This window comes from Poecilia reticulata, linkage group LG6 (genome assembly GCF_000633615.1).
Source record: "Poecilia reticulata strain Guanapo linkage group LG6, Guppy_female_1.0+MT, whole genome shotgun sequence".
NCBI lineage: Eukaryota > Metazoa > Chordata > Actinopteri > Cyprinodontiformes > Poeciliidae > Poecilia > Poecilia reticulata.
The window spans coordinates 28,426,277-28,442,457 of record NC_024336.1 but is presented as its reverse complement, the minus strand read 5'-3'; the positions used below and the strand labels follow the sequence as shown (position 1 = coordinate 28,442,457).

Below are 16,181 nucleotides of genomic sequence, written 5' to 3'. Positions count from 1 at the left end.
ATCCATCCATCCATCCATCCATCCATCCATCCATCCATCCATCCATCCATCCATCCATCCATCCATCCATCCATCCATCCATCCATCCATCCAATGTCTCTCTCCTCCTCAGGATTTCTCGCAGGCCTTCCTCTCCCCCCTGCTGTCTGGCATTCCTCCGCCGCCGCCCCTCCCCCCGCCTCCTGACGACCTGGATCCCCCACCCAAGCCGCCGTTTGCTGACGAAGAGGAGGAGGAGGAGATGCTGCTCAGGGAGACGTGTCTGATGTCGATGGCCAACAAGAGGGTGGCAGCGGCCGAGGTGAGTCTTACTGGTGGAACTGGTCCCAGCTGAGTGGGGTAAAATGAAGGGGCATCAATAATCTGATGAATCAGCGATGTTTAAATTCCACTGAGCTTTCAGAAAAACAACAATAGTTTTCTCATTTAGACCTGATCTAATCTTGGCTTCTAACTACTCATTTTAAGTCATACAGGAACTTAAAATACTTGAATTTCAATCGGATATTTTTTGAAAGTTTACGCTTCATATTATGTCTGCAAAGTTCTGCAGTAAACTTGTAATATAAGTTTAGGAGAAAAGACTCAAGAGATTATTTATATTGTGTCAAAGCATTAAATTGAAGCAGGAGGGTCATTCACCTCAACACAAACTGATTTGTACAGTGTAATAAATATTTATTATTCCTAATGACTGAATTAGTTATTCATCTGTGTTATTGAAATAAAGGTTATCTTTTATTCTACATGTTATTGAAATTTTTTGATTTTTTTTGTGGGATTAGTGTTTTGTTGGTGTATTAGATGTGTGTGAGAATTTCAAAACAAAATCTAGTTAAATTTTAGCTTACTTTGTCCCTGCTATATACAATATTAAAACCTAGTGTCTAGTCTAGTTTCTAGTGCAAATATCTTAGTTTTGCCTTATTTCAGTTCTTCTGCGTCAGAAGTAACTTTTCAGTAAGGGACAGGAGTTTGTTTTAAATGAATAATTCTTGAATACTGATTAAAAATACTAGTTCCACTGGCAGATTATTTCACTTTGAACATGAAAAATGACCCAGTGGAACAAGTACATTTAAATTTATTTTCAAGAATTACTGACTGAAAACAAGCTCCTATATCTTGCTGTAAAGTTACTTGTCAGTTATTTTCGTCGTATTTCAAGTGCACTAAGACATTTGCACTACAAACTGGACTAGCAATACTCGGTAAGATTTTGCGTTTTTGCAACAGTAATAAATGTGATATATTTGAAAACCCACCTTGAAAAAGCTGTTGAATGTTTCTGTGGGAAGCGTGAACTCTGCTACGTTTTCTGTCCCGGTCAGAAGAGCTCCAGCGGTCCTCCGTCCCCCAGCTGTCTGCCTCCTGCTGAGCTGCAGCCGCCTCCCCGGGGGAACCTGAGCACGGTCAGCCTGAACACGGTGCCGCCGTCTCGGAGCAGCCGCTTCGGCAGAGCTCATCCTGCAGCCAGAGGTCCGCTGGTGGTGAGTCGCTCCCAGATGTTCCCAGTTTGCCCCAAACTGTTCTGTTTTGTCACACACTGGTCCAGGATCAGCCTCTCGCTCATGAATGTCTGTCTGCAGCTTCCCAGGCACAAGTCAGTGGTGGTTTCCCTCAAAGATTCAGACGACAGCGACTCGGACATGGACGCCTGCAGCTCCTCACAGACCGTGTTCGGAGGGCTGGAGTTCATGATCAAAGAGGTCCGACGGACTGTGGAGGTGAGCGACTCTTTAATCCAAGATGTCCGAGCATCCTTAAAAAGTCTTAAATTCATGTATCTAAAACTAAGGCTTTAGAATGTCTTAATTTTCCCCTTATTTGTTTAAATATTAAAAATGTTAATCACAGTTCTTACATTTTGTTGCGACAGGACTATCTAATCTTCTATTTGCAGTTTTTTGTTCCCACAGGACTTTTCTGTCAGGCAAATTTTGAGCCACCTCATCTCTGTTCACTTGAAAAAACATCAAATCTTACCAAGCGTTTTTGTCTAGTTCCAAGTGTAAATCTCTAAGTACACTTGAAATAAGACAAAACTAATTTACAAGGAACTCTTCAGCAATATGTAGGAACTTGTTTGACATAAATATAGTGCGGAAGAGGGCCACTACTTTGGCACCTTATTTTTAGTGCCTGTTTTTCAGAGGGAAACTGAAAAAAATAACTGACTTTATTCTCAGAATTTTGACTATTTTTCTCATAATTCAGATTTTTTTTTCCTTCAGTATTCTGAGTTAAATCTATATTCATAGTTTTTTCTGTCTTAAATTTAACTCAAAGTGGCCTTAGAAAGGCCTTAAAAAGTCTTAAATTTGACTTGCTGAAACCTGCAGATGTAATCTAACATTCAGAGCATCATCTGTTTTCTGATGTTTGTTAGGCGACGAAGCCAAAAACGGCCTCAGGATGTGAGAAGGAGAACAACCCGGTCAGAACCCCAGAATCTCTCCCTGAAGCCAAGAAGGCAGAGTACCGGCTCCTCAAAGAGGAGATCGCCAGGTAGTAGCAGGACGCCGTTACAAACATGATGGAAACGTTGAGATGTTTGAGGGCTGAAACGTGTCCTGATGCTGCAGCAGGGAAAAGCAGAAGATGCTGAAGGATCACGGCTCTCCTGCTGCAGCCGATCATGTTCTGGAGTCTTCCTCGAGACCGGCGGCTGAGCTGAGGCTGACTGAGACGGAGCAGAGACTCAACAGGCACAGGTGAGGCACCTCAACACCTGCGGAGCGCTGTGTGAGGCGTTCATGTTTCAGCCAGCTCATCCTGTCTTCTCCTGTTTCCACAGAGAGCTGCTGCAGAGGGACGAAACCGTCCTCAGACACCTGCTGCAGCAGGAGCTGAAGAAGACAGAGACACTAAGAACAGCTGAAACCAAGATGGTCAAACTGAGGGAGCAGCTGGCGGCTTCAGAGAAGATCGTAGCGGCCAACAGGACGCTGCTGAGGAAGCTGCAGGAACAGGTGCGTAGGCCTGTCATTGTCGCAAATTTTGATGGATGATAAATTGTGCCAGAAGTTATTGCAATAAATGATATTGTAGTTTGAAACCATTTTTAAGTGATATTTAACTGTAATAGCATAAAAATGCAAGAAAACATTGTCAAAGATTAATAAACTTTAAATTCTGTTTAATGCTGGAACTGGAAAACATTTTAAATATCCAAAATAAACAACAAATAAAATGAATCATAAAGTCTCGGCAAACAAAATTATCCTTCAGAAAAAGGGCTGCTTGAGACCAAAGCACCAAACTGAAAACTTTTATCCAGTTTTTTGTAAAATGGCAGAAAATATTTACAAAAAGTGACTTATATTTGAACGATCCCTTCTGTGAGTTGCATGGCAGTGGATTAGGGCTAGGAGAATATAGTCATAATATTAGCAGAACAAATATGCAGTTTTACCAGGAAAATTACAAGAAAAAAGTTGTTTTAATGAGAAAAGACTTCAATAGATCCCAGGATTTGACCTTAGTTTATATTGTTCTTTCTTTGAAATAGACTCAGCTGTTTGCATGATCGTTTCAAATTCCTGATTATTTAATTCTGATGGTTAAATGATGAAGTATTTCTATAAAGTATTAAGTTTTATTTGTATACCAAAGTATAACTTCACAAGATGACATCACACTGAACCGTGGAAACCCAAGGAGAGCATAGGTGGAAAAAAATCCAGATTTTCCAAACTTCTAAAACCAAATATCTGATCAAATCGATTAATCGCCCAGCCTCAGCTCATTCTGTCCTCGTCCCGTTGGTTCTGATGCTCACAGCAGAGTCTTGTCCCCTGCAGGTTCACCGAGTTGAGCAGCGGGTTTCCCAGAAGAAGACTTTATCCGTCCGACTGGAGCAGGATCTGATGCAGGCCCAGCTGGCTGCTGGCAGAGGAACCAAACGTCCTGCAGAGTCCAACCAAACCACGGTGAGACATGGCTTCCACTTCCTGTCAAATGTCAATGTCAAATTAATTTATATAGCACTTTAAAACGGGTATAAAACTGCACCAAAGTGCTGTACAAGAACAACAAGAACAACTTCCTGGTCCTTACTTCATGTTTACAACACTCCAGATAAATAAAAGCTCACAGATCCTGAAAAACTCGATGTGAAAAGAGTCATGAAAATGTTCGTGTAGAGGTCCAAAGTCCTTTTTTTAAAATAAAAATAGATTTTATATTTCATTTGGACTGAAAAGTTACAGAATTTAAGTTGCTTGACGTCCATTTTGATTCTTTCACAGCCAGTGATCCTTCCAGGTGTTGGTCCACTGTGTTTGTTTTAAATTAAATTCAGAGTCAGAATGTTCCTTTATCAGAAACTTTTATAGACCTTCATGCTTCCTTCTTCTGAAAAGCTTTATGGAGATACATGAGTTCATTTTCCAGGCCCACATTTCCCAATTCTTTATTTACCATGAAATGACTGTTACTGATTAACCAGAAAAATTTTTATTTTCATTATCACCAATTTTCAGGCGTGTCTGTGTACTTTCAATTTGTCTGTCACTTTGCCCCGGATGGATTAAATTTTCCTTATCGAGGGGCAAATAAAGGATTATGTGAGTCCCCTGACTGATGATAGTTTCAATGAAACGCATGATAGTTTTCAGTAGACCAATATTTCTGGTTAAAAAGTCAGAACTTTATTGTTTTTTTCCACTTTTTAAATTGAGTTGCTGCTGAAAAACATTTCCATAATGTTGAAAGTATTAAGATACACCTGCAGCCTCGAAGCAACAGCGCCCCCTGCGGTCAGTGTAGTGCCACAGTTTGGTAACACACCTGTAATAAATCTCCTAACTTTCTGACCGAATCGGATTAATCCGGAACTCTGCCTAACTTCACAGGTACAGTACAGGAAAGCATATTTGTTTGAAGGTTATTTGTGCAGGCTAATAACTACTCAGCATCAAGTTACAGTGATATAACTGTTAACTAATGTAATACCTGGCTAGATGAGTTAAACCTTTAAGCTAACAATGATTCAGCAACTATAGCAATGATAAGGACATGACGCAAATAAACAAATAATACAAGTGTTGTAGTGTTTCTGGTTTGGGTTCACTGGGGGGAACCCTGTATATAGCAGGTGTCAAAGGTATTTTTGCAGCTGAGGGAGTTCTTAGCCATGTTTATGCTGCCAAGAGAGAGATTGTGATAACTATAAATTTGTCACATATTGTGCAACCCTAAAAACTCCTGCTGAAAACTACAAAACAACCTGGTTGAATGTTTCAGACATTCCTGTTTTTACTTGCTGCGTTTTGAGAGATTTTCAAGATTATCTCCAGAAGTAAAAACTGTCACTGATTGTGTTCCTGTTTGTCTCTGCAGTCCAATAAGCTGCCGCGTCTGGACGCGGCGCCTCGCGGCTCTGAGAGGCACTTTGCCGAGCTCATTGCTCAGAAACGGCGATTACAGCAGCTGGAGTCGGAGTACGCCCTCAAGATCCAGAAACTGAAGGAGGCTCAGGCTCGGCGGAACAAAGTAGTCCCAGCAGAACCTCCGCCCCCAGCCGCCATCCCGCCACCCGCCCCTCAGGTCCAGCAGCTCCCTCCCGCCAGTCCCTTCCACCTGCCTCAGCCCTCCCTGCATGACCTGTCCCAGGACAAGCTGGTTCTGGACAGCGAGGATGTCCCTGAGGCCGAGGATCCAGAACCAGAACCTGCCCTTGCCCCAGCTGCAGCTAAAGGCGGCCGCCGCTCTTCCTTCCGGCAGTCCAGCAGCTCCTTCACTAAACCCCACCTGGAGACTCCAAGCTCTGCCCCCACTAAAGACGGCAGTAAGCCTGCCAAGATGGCGTCCAGCACCGAGACGGCGTCCAATGCCGATCTTCCTGCGGAGATGTTTGCCGGGCTGGACGTAGACGGCCTGAAGAGCCGGTACCAGCAGCAGGCCCGGCTGGAGGAGCTGCTGCAGAGGGAGCTGCAGAAACTAAAGGAGGACACAGATGTCTCCCCCACTGGACTGGTAACGACCTCTGACCTCTGATACAGCTCTCACTTAAAGCTGAAGTATGTAACTTATAAGAAACATATTTGTCATCCGTTATGTATGAGACAGATCAGCTGTGAAAAAACTCACTTCCTCTGCTCCCTCCCAGTGCTCCCAGTACTAACTGCAGAAACAACCAATCAGAATCAGGAGAAAGGTCTTAGTGCTGTCAAGAGATTTCCTTGACAGCCAATTTCCTTGTGTATCAGCCAATACCCTTGTGTATTGGCTGATACACACAAGGGTGTGTATCCTTTGTGTGTATCAAGGGATACACACAAGGGAGGAGTGTGTGATCAGCCAATACACCCTTGTGTATTGGCTGATCACACACTTGGCTGATCACTGTGTATTGGTGTGTGATCAGCCAATACAGCCTTGTGTATTGGCTGATACACACACTCCTCCTTTCTCTTTAAGCTGCAGCTTAAAACATTAACTTAACATTATCTACAACATACCCTTCCACAAATGCTCAAGCTAGTTGGCATTGCAATTGATGTTGATGCTAACTAGCATGATGTTTTTGAGCAGCAAGTACATAAGGTTGATTGACAACACTAAGACCTTAGGAGCCTGTCTCATACCAAACTGACTTGACTTGGCGACACTTTTAACAAATATGGAAAAAAACATATTTTTGTAAAAGTTTCATCCTGCAGCTTGATTGAACAGATTGTTGGTGAATTGATCTGACTGATCTGATAGTCAATCATCACCAAATCATTAAGAATGATGTTTTTAGAGTTAACTCCTGTTTTTCTCTTTGTTCCTGGTCAGATGGTCCCAGTGGAGCTGGAAGCTGGGAACCAACCCGTTGTGTCGGAGCTGAAGCCGGTCTCGTTTGAGCCGTATCGCAGCCCGCTGCTGGTCTTCAGGTCATACAGGTAGGAACCACCAAGCTGCTCGCTATCACAACATAAACTCTTCATCAGAGTTTATGACCAGCTTTAGGGCTGGTCAATAAAAATTGCTGCCTGGTCGTAATTAATAGAAGCTGTAAAACAAACAAGATGGCCGCCCTGCACATGACGACTTCACTCTGAATTATGGAAACCCAAAAAGTGCATTGCAGAAAAAATAATCCGCATTTTCCAAGATCTTTAAAAACCATAAATTTGATTAATTAATTAAATTGATTTATTGCCCAGCAGTACAAATTGTCGTTTTCTTTAGTTTTCCAACCTTGTTTCTCTCTGGCAGGTTCAGTCCGTACTACCGGACCAAGGAAAGGTTTTCCCTGAGCTCCGTTACCTACAGCAACACCATCGAACCAAACAAATGTTTCTGTCGCTTCGACCTGACAGGGACCTGCAACGACGACGGCTGCAGATGGTGAGCGGCTTGACCTCTATTAGGGCTTCAATTATTTTAGTAATTAATTACTATAACAATTGGATATAAAAATGTAAATTTTTCATTCAACCACTTAAGCCTTTTTTATACAATATAAAAAATATATTAAAGATGCAAATAAACAGAGAGTTCAGTAGTTTTTAAATAAATAAGTAAATATTTTTTATTGCCTAAAATGCAAATAACTTGTTTGTTTGGAAAAGATAAAAAACATCTCAAGCTAACGTAAGAACTGTTTTGCAAAATTGAGGAAGTTTTTTATTTTATTTTACAGTTTCTGTTAACCTTTTCACAATAACTTTTTATCATCCAGTAAAATTTGTTTTAAAAAATCAGGCGACACTTTAAAATGTGCATCACAAACTTTGGTGTAAACTCTGTTTCGGTCTCTCTGTCTGCAGGCAGCACATGAGGAACTGCACGCTGAGCGGGAACCAGCTCTTCCAGGACATCCTGTCCTATAATCTGACCCTGATTGGTTGTTCAGAGAGCAGCTCAGACGAGGAGGTCCGCGCCGCCACAGGTGGGTTTAATCAGAGAGCAAAGAGAGAAACTGTTTATCGGTCGGATCAGTGGAAACCAGAATCAACTGTCAAACGGTTTCATTGTGCAGAGAGCTACATGAAGAAGCTGTTTGGTCCAAACAAAGACCGGATGGGTATCGATCAGAAGGCGGTTCTGCTCGTCAGTAAAGTCAACGAAAGCAAGCGACATGGTTGGTAGTTCCTCCTTCAGCCATCTGATCATCAGCTGCTGGTTTCAGACCTGTGACTCCATCTGCTCTTGGCTCCTCAGTGCCTCCATACACGACCTGCAAAGACACGAGGAGGTGGAAACCGAAGCCGTCGGCGCCGGGATCCAACGCCCCCGAAGACGACAGCGATGACGAGGCAGCAGCTGCGTATCTGACGCCTGCAGGAAGAGGTGAGGCTCCTCAATGCTCTGAAACGGACTCCAGAAATGAGGAGCAGCATTTTATAAAGCTTTATTAAAGAGGTGGTGTTATGTAAAATCGACTATTTTGAGTTTTACATCATGTTATGATGTTATTCCTTCATCAGAGACGTAACTGGAGTGTTGCCTTGATTCTTTCATGCATGCTTTAGAAATCCTCTCATCTCCATGGTAACCATTCAGCTATGCAAAACACCTAGGTGGACCTAGATTTGCCTTCAAGGGTAAAGCTCCTCCTCAGAGCTTCAGTTTTCAAGCTCCAGAGCTTCTCTATTGCAGAGCAACTCTTCCACTCAGCTCCTTCAGACTAGCCTGCAGTAATTAGCAAACACCTGGTGGAACTACAGTACTGAGCTCATTACAGCAGCTACTTCTCAGTGAAACGTTGGTATAAAAGTTGTTAGAGGATTAATGAGTGATATTGTTATGACTTCTTGAAGGTGGAGTTTCAGAGAGAGCAGAAGTTTCTTAAAGAGACGGTGGCCTAATTGCCAGGTGTCACATTTGATATATATAGGATTTTTATAATGAATTGAAGGTGACATTGTTACTTCGTTGTGCTATAAAATGTCACTACGTGGTTGGAAAATACATAATACTGGCCCTTTAAGGCTTTGTGATGAAGCGTGACAATAAAATACATCACCATAATCGAACAGGACTGGATTTTAAAATAAACAAAAAATTATTTATTTTTTTTTTTTTTTTACATTAAATAGTGCCTTTTTAAAAATTATTTAACATGTTTATGTTTTGATTCTTTCTGACGTTTTGGTGTCTCTGTGTCTTGGTGTTTGACCAGACGACCTGTCGAAGGGCATCATGCCGGCCGTGGACGTCGTCACCTCTGAGGACCGGCGCTACTTCATCAGCGAGACGGACGACATCTCCAACCTGGAGGCCAGCATCCTGGAGAGTCCCAGAGACACTCAGCTGTGGATCAAACTGGCCTTCAAGTACCTGAACCAGAGCGAGGCGTGAGTTCCCACCTGAGCTGCTGCTGGTTCCTCCCCGCTTCTGGTTCTGGGTTTAACTGGTGGTTGGGTCTCTCTGCAGGTCTGCGGCGGAGTGTCTGGAAGCGGCTCTGAACACGCTGTCTCGAGCTCTGGAGAGTAACTGCGACGACCCGGAGGTGTGGAGTCACTACCTGTCTCTGTTCTCCAGGCGAGGCAGCCAGGAGGAAGTGAGGGAGATGTGTGAGATGGCCGTGGAGCACGCAGCCGACCACCGGCTCTGGTGGAAAGTAGGTTCTCCCCTTTCACTCCACAGGGTTTAAAAATACTTAATAAATAATCTTATGTTGGATTTGGAAAGCACTATTTACAGTTGAAACCAGATTTTTTTTATTTTTTTTGTACCTAACAAAATAACAGACATTTATTTCTCCCTGTGTGGAAACTTTTCTTAAGGTCAGTTAAAATTACCAAAATTATTTCTATTTACTAAATGCAAGAAAATGTATTGAGGATATTTTTTACATATTTTTTTAATTGCATTTTTACATCATGTTTTAGTATTTAATTTGAGCAGGAATGTAATTTACCTAAACTTAAAAAAATCAAATTCTAAAATACTTTATTAATCCCAAAGGGAAATTAAATGTTTTTGTAACTTCCATTAATTCAGATTATTCAGAGAGTTACAGTAGTTAGTGAAGGCAATGAGTATTTATTATTCAATGACCTATTGTTACATTTTATGTTATTAAAATTGTTGGGTATTTTGCTTTGTTTTCAGAGCGGTCAGTTGTACAAGGTGTGAGACGTTTCAAACCATAAAATTTAGTTTAGTTTACCTTTTCCCTGCTGTAGATCGAAGATATTCTTAATAACAGTTATACATATTATAGTGAATTAAAACTGTTTGCTTTAGTTAATTTATATTGTTTTTATCTCAAAAGTGATGCTGGAAAAGTTTGAAAGGTTTTACTGTAGAACATTCACCAACCCTGCCTCTTCAGTCCTCACTGATGTCGAACCATCGAGTGTTGAACCTCCATCAGGAGTTTCTTTGGGTCTCATGGTCCGTTCTGTCTGCTCCTCAGTACCTGAACCTGGAGCGGTCGTTTGAGGGGAAGGACTACGTCTGCGACCGGCTGCTGCAGTTCCTGCAGGGCGAGGCGGCGGCGGGCGTCACGGAGAAGCTTTCCTTCCAGCTGATGGAGGCTCTGCTCTACAGGGTGCAACTGAGTCTGTTCACGGGCCGGATGGAGAGCGCTTTGGCCGTCCTGCAGGTAGAACTCCACCTCCAGGTCCTGGTGGGACTTTTAATAAGTAGATAAGAGTCATGATGGACTGCTGACACTTTGGCTGCGTTCACACAACAGACAAATGTGACCTAAAGCTGCTTTCTTTTGCCAAAATGTGACATGCAGACAACTTTTTTGCGACATTCTGAACGGCCCAATTATGATCCTTTCACTCAAAAAGATCCAATCTATGCCACTTTGATATGTGGAATGAATTCAGATACACATCCGATGGTTTTCAAAGTGTCTGCAGTCAGAACGCTCATGTCGCATTTTTCCAGGCGTCTTTGAAATCGGCTCAGGACCACAGCATGGCGGAGTTCCTGACGGCCGGCGACCGGGCGCTGCTCTGGCTCTGCTACATTCACCTGACCGAGTTCGACCAGCTGCCGGCGAGCCTCTACGACCCGGCGGAGTCCGGGCCGGGACGGCTCGTCTGCACCAAGTCCTTCCAGCTGCCCTGGAGGACGCAGGAGGACATCAGCACGCCGCCCGACATCCTCATCGCGCTCTTCAAAGGTCTGAGGTGGCAGCGCCGGATCAGCTCAGACTCTGACCTGAGATTCTCACCGGGTCTGTTGGTGTTTCAGATGCCATCAATCAGTGCAGTGAGGAGAGTATGACGGACGCCGAGAGGACGCTAGCCTGCATGCCGCTCTACACAAACCTCATCCTGCTTTACAAGGTTCTGCAGCGGTGAGTCCATCACTCTTCTCTCTGCAGAGAATAATTCACCTCACAAATCCCAGTCTGATGCTGGGACTCTACTGGGTTAAAGCAGCTGCAGACAAACTCTTCTTCTCACTGGAATTAGTTAAACTTTAACGAGAAAACGTAAAGTTTAACTAATAAGCAGTTTGTTTCACCCTGATGAGTAACATCTGTGATCCTTCAGGTTTGATGACGGTGTGGATCTATGCGTCTCTCTGTTGGAGTTTTGTCCCGACTCGTGCACGCTGCGCGACGCTCTGGCCGACCTCCACATCAGCAGAGGGAACGGCGAGCAGGCGGTCAGCATGTGGCTGAACGCGCTGGCTGACTGTCCGCACAACGCTCAGGTGTTCTACCACTGCTGCAGGTTCCTCATGGCCCAGGTGAGCTCACCCACCTGCTCACAGACCGCCGGTTAGAGAGCTTACAAGCTTCTGTTCTTCATCCTGGGTTTTTAAAATCATCTGCAGGACAAGTCCAACGCCATCCTGCCTCTGTTCCGAGGATTCATCCTGTCACTCTGTGAAGACGAGCAGAGTCAGAAGACGCCTGTGGACGTCCTGCGGTAATGAACGGGGACATAATGCACATTTTTGATTTGAGTTTCTACTGCTTCTAACTAAACAGCCCAAGTGCTTAAAAAAACCATTGAGATGTTTTTTTGATGTCTGGAAAATGAGCCATTTCAACAACCTCCTTAGTTTGTTGCATTTGACAGGCACTGCACTGTTTCCTAGCAACCCCAGCAGAGTTCCACCCATTACCTGCCTATTCTAACCTGTTCAAGGAAGCATAATAGGTCACCTTGAACGCTCTGCAGATCTCCACAGAGGTTTGTGTGATATTTCCGTTGCTTTCTGTCCCATCAGTCACATCCTGGGCTTCTCCAGCCAGGATCTGCTGATCGGTCCCATCATCAGGAAGGAGCTGGAGGAGCAGCTCAGTCAGCAGACGTCCTTCCTTCACCTGCTTCACTGGTGAGTCGTCTCTCTGCTGGAAGCCTCAGGGCTGAAACTGGGTTTTCTTTAGAGTTAGATCTCTGTTTCAGTCGCTGGATGTGGCTACACGGTTCAGATAAAGAGGCTGTCGAGGCTTTTGAGCGAGCGTTGGGGTCAGTCCTGCAGCTGGAGGAGCTTCACGCGCTGTGGATGGAGTGAGTGTTTCCGCTGTGGGATGAAATGTAACCAAACAGAAAGGTTTATCCCCGCTCCTCTCACGGCGACTCTGTTCTTCTCTCAGCTACCTGCTGTTCAGCTGCAGACCGCAGACCATCAGCGTCTCCAGAAAGCTGTTCCCAGATCTGGTCCATCGCTGCCTCAGCACACTCCCGTCACGGTTGGAGCTTCCTTTTAATCCCGCACAGTTCTGGAGCTGCTACCACTTCCATAACAAGGTTAGAATTCAGCTCTGACTTCATCGCATCTCCAATGACGAATAACGACTCAGACTGTTGGACAGCAGATGTCTGACTCAACCAGAAACCTTACTTATAAATCCTGCATTGCTGAAACGATTTGGGTTCCTCAATAACTAAAAATCCTTGAGGGAAATTATCTAGACTTGGTTTGATTGGGGACCAAAGTTGCATTTTCAGCTGCTGCACTGTGTCAAACAAACTAAACCCTTTGAAAAGCTTGACTTTTTGTTTTGTCTGACTAATTGCTAGAATAACCGATGGAGTACTCGATTACTAAAATACTTGTCTGCTTCAGCTGTAAAATCCAGTTCAGTGACAGCAGGACTTGTGTACCTGCTGTTTTCCTTCTCCAGGTTGTGTCCCTCTACCTGAAACACGTCCCGCTGTCCCAGCGCGCTCTGGTCCTGGAGAGACTGAGAAACGCCATGTCGAGCAACCCTGAGCTGGGCCTTAGGTACACACACACACACACACACAGCCAGGTGTCTGAGTCTGAGGCCGTCTGTCCTGGTGGTGTGTTGCCTCTGTGTGCGAGTCCCACACTTTGCTTGCTTTGCAGGTTGTTGCATCAGGAGTTGGTTGAGGGAAACATGGAGCAGCTGAAGTTTCAGGCCCGCATGCTGACCAGCAACACTCCTCGATGTTTGTCCAGCTGGAGAATGTGAGTGACTGTGGTTCCTGGCTGTTCCTGCCAATTTGATTCAGACACTGCTGATGGTGTCGAACATGAAGAGCACGTTGTGTGTCGCTCCAGTGAGATCAGAGCTGACTGACTGTCTGTGGTGTTTGTGTCCAGAGCAATCGCTGTGGAGCGGGAGCTGAAGGAGCGTGGCCAGGTGAGTCCCAGAACTGGGTCAGGGGTCTGGATTATCCATTAACTGGTATCATTCAGTCTGCAGCGACCACAAGCGGCCACCAGGTGTCAGACCTGCTGTTATACTTGAACACTTGTAGAGTGTTTTCACCCCAGACAGTAGATTTGGTTAGACTGGGGATAAAATTTAAACACTTATTGAATTTTCAGCAGTTGAGAGAATGACATGTTCCCCTCCTCGCCTGTGGGGGCACTGCATCAAGAACTACTGAAGGAAATGACACAAAAACCTCTGAAGACACAGCTTTTTTAAGATTTGTTTCACACTAGAAACAAATCTCAAAATCAGTTGTAGATCTGGGGTAAATGTCCCTGCAGCAGTGGGTCTTGGGGTATTTTTTTAATTTTGAAGCTCATCTCTCTCCTGCAGGTGTTACCTGTCCCAGCTGTTTTTGTTTGTTTGTTTGTTTGCCTCTGCTAAACTGAGCTGACGCTCCGGCGTCTCCGGCTCTTCTTCTTCTTCTCTTTTATTTTGTCTGTTGTTCTTCTAGATGCGTCTTCTGTATCAGCAAGCTCTCCAAAACCTGCCGCTGTGCGCCGCCCTGTGGAAAGATGTAATTCACCTGTGACACACACATACACACACTCACAAACATACAGGTAACGCTACCTCACCTCCTGAGTCTGAGCTCACTCACCGTGAAAATAGGACTCTTAATTTTAAATATCTTCTAATATAGGGGTTTGTGTTGATGATATCTGCATCAACAAGCTGGGCTTGCAGGCCAGATTTGCTCAATACTAGAATTGAGGTTGGGTTGGGGCTGCAAAAAATCTTTCAGAGGCCCGCAAATGGCCCCCGAGCTGCACTTTGGGCACCAAAGGCTTGGGCACCCAAGAGTTAGCTTTCAGAAGCAACTATGGATGAGTTAAATGAGTATTAATCAGTTAGCATCAGGGCTGCAGCTAACAAATATTTTACTAATCAGTTGTTCTGACAATTAATCGGTTAAAAAAAATTGTCTGTATATTCCAATTAACGATTAATAGTTCACTAAATTAGTTGACGATTATTTCAATAATCGATTAGTTACAATTAATCTGATTAATCGTTTCAGCCTTGGTATTGATGAGTCTATGTGGATCAGGTGACTGAGCTGTTTTGACTCATCTGTGTACAGCATGTTCACCTGGCCCTTCCCTCCGCCCCCTCCATCCCTGTGACCTCATCTGTCTGTCCTCCCACCCTGCCCTCCTCCCTCCCTCCTTGTTCCTACTGCCTCCCCCTCTTTTCCCTGCCCCTCCTCTCTGCAGCGGTTGTTGTTTGAAGCAGCGGAGGGTGGCGCCTCCGACCGTCTGCGGCGGCTGGTGGACTGCTGTCAGCAGGCGGGGGTCAACCTGAGTATCGGGGGGGTGGATCTATGATCAGACTGATAGTAGAGCTGATCAGTAGGTGACTGATTGACGAGGTAAGGCCACGCCCCCCCAGCCTGCCATCCTCCTACCTCAGTGAATGTAAGTATGCTGCTGCTGAGTGACGCCTTTGCTCTTCATCACCTTCTCTTTAGTTGCTCTCACCTTTCAGTTGGACTCATTTCCCTCCCTTTTTTTAGTTAACTCACCCAAAAAGGGGTGGGGGCAGCCCCACCCCCAACCCAGACCCTCTCCCACTTTTTTGTTTTCTTTGTGTGTGGACTTTTATTTTGGTAAACCGATGAAAGACAAGTGTTCAGGTTATTGACCCAGTATCTGTGCGGAGACGACCCCGCCCGACTGTATAGTGTTTTCTGATTGGCTGAGTATTTGTAAGAGACTGCCTCGGAAACGAAAGGTCGCCGCGGGAACCCACCGAGCTCAGCCGGACTGCTCATGTGCAATCTGTTGTCATGACAACTAAAGAGACTTTTGTGCTGCCACTTTTGTTTTCTACGTGTCAGATGTTATTAAATTATTTTATATAAATATGGAAATGAGCGTCTTGGGTTTTTCTTGTGTCTGAGTGATTGTTTGGAATACCAGGATAACATCACACTATAAAATGAAATGTTTATAAAGTAAAAGCTAATCTATGTTATATTTAATGTGGGACTCCGAATAAAGACACCAGAAGACTCCTGATGAAGACTGATCAACTAACCCATCATGAAGACAAATCTTTGCTGAACAATAACATATGACAAAAATAGAAGGAAATCTATGAATTTAATACCTCTATAAAGTGAAGTTTATAGATTAACAAATATTTTTATAAGGATTTTTTTCATTCATTTGCAGTTAAACATGTCACATGTTGACATAAGCAAAAGTTTTAATAAAAAGTAGTTGAAGAAAAAAAAAATGCATATAGTCTCTACCCCTCTTCTCAAAAGTCAGTTTGCTATAACATGAGCAACTAAGCATTCAATCATCCACATAGATACATTTTTAAACACAAAGCAGGCAATGTGTCAAATAAAGATGGAAGATAAAATGAAATTCCTATATGTTAATATAATCTTCATAAGTGAAATATTGTACTTAATGAAGTTTATCTGAATTTCTTTCTGATCTTTGACTACAAATCCCAAAGGAATTGACAGAGACTTCATGAATGCAGAGCAGGACCAGAAAAAGCAAAAAACTTTAAACCATCTCTTCAGTCGAAGAGAACCAACGTCTTTTTGGTTCAGGACCCCCCC

At 43.9% G+C, this 16,181-nt stretch overlaps 1 protein-coding gene across 2 annotated transcripts in view; it reads left to right on the top strand.

Moving 5' to 3' along the window:
- Positions 1–15,473, top strand: part of zfc3h1 (zinc finger C3H1-type containing) — a 22,081-nt gene extending 6,608 nt beyond the window's left edge. The window contains exons 8-35 of one of the 2 annotated variants that reach the window (XM_008411888.2): positions 113–301; positions 1,332–1,490; positions 1,590–1,727; positions 2,390–2,508; positions 2,586–2,714; positions 2,798–2,972; positions 3,804–3,932; positions 5,344–5,979; positions 6,784–6,890; positions 7,207–7,338; positions 7,761–7,882; positions 7,973–8,074; positions 8,155–8,283; positions 9,116–9,290; positions 9,370–9,556; positions 10,358–10,546; positions 10,843–11,080; positions 11,152–11,257; positions 11,457–11,655; positions 11,743–11,837; positions 12,142–12,249; positions 12,321–12,425; positions 12,512–12,665; positions 13,043–13,143; positions 13,249–13,350; positions 13,486–13,525; positions 14,055–14,117; positions 14,818–15,473. In XM_008411888.2, the coding sequence (XP_008410110.1) occupies positions 113–301; positions 1,332–1,490; positions 1,590–1,727; positions 2,390–2,508; positions 2,586–2,714; positions 2,798–2,972; positions 3,804–3,932; positions 5,344–5,979; positions 6,784–6,890; positions 7,207–7,338; positions 7,761–7,882; positions 7,973–8,074; positions 8,155–8,283; positions 9,116–9,290; positions 9,370–9,556; positions 10,358–10,546; positions 10,843–11,080; positions 11,152–11,257; positions 11,457–11,655; positions 11,743–11,837; positions 12,142–12,249; positions 12,321–12,425; positions 12,512–12,665; positions 13,043–13,143; positions 13,249–13,350; positions 13,486–13,525; positions 14,055–14,117; positions 14,818–14,928 (4,239 nt within the window). In that variant the 3' untranslated portion in view covers positions 14,929–15,473. The remainder of the gene's footprint in view (positions 1–112; positions 302–1,331; positions 1,491–1,589; positions 1,728–2,389; positions 2,509–2,585; positions 2,715–2,797; positions 2,973–3,803; positions 3,933–5,343; positions 5,980–6,783; positions 6,891–7,206; positions 7,339–7,760; positions 7,883–7,972; positions 8,075–8,154; positions 8,284–9,115; positions 9,291–9,369; positions 9,557–10,357; positions 10,547–10,842; positions 11,081–11,151; positions 11,258–11,456; positions 11,656–11,742; positions 11,838–12,141; positions 12,250–12,320; positions 12,426–12,511; positions 12,666–13,042; positions 13,144–13,248; positions 13,351–13,485; positions 13,526–14,054; positions 14,118–14,817) is intronic. The other variant, XM_017305372.1, reaches the window with a different exon arrangement.
- The last annotated feature ends 708 nt before the right edge of the window (positions 15,474–16,181 follow it).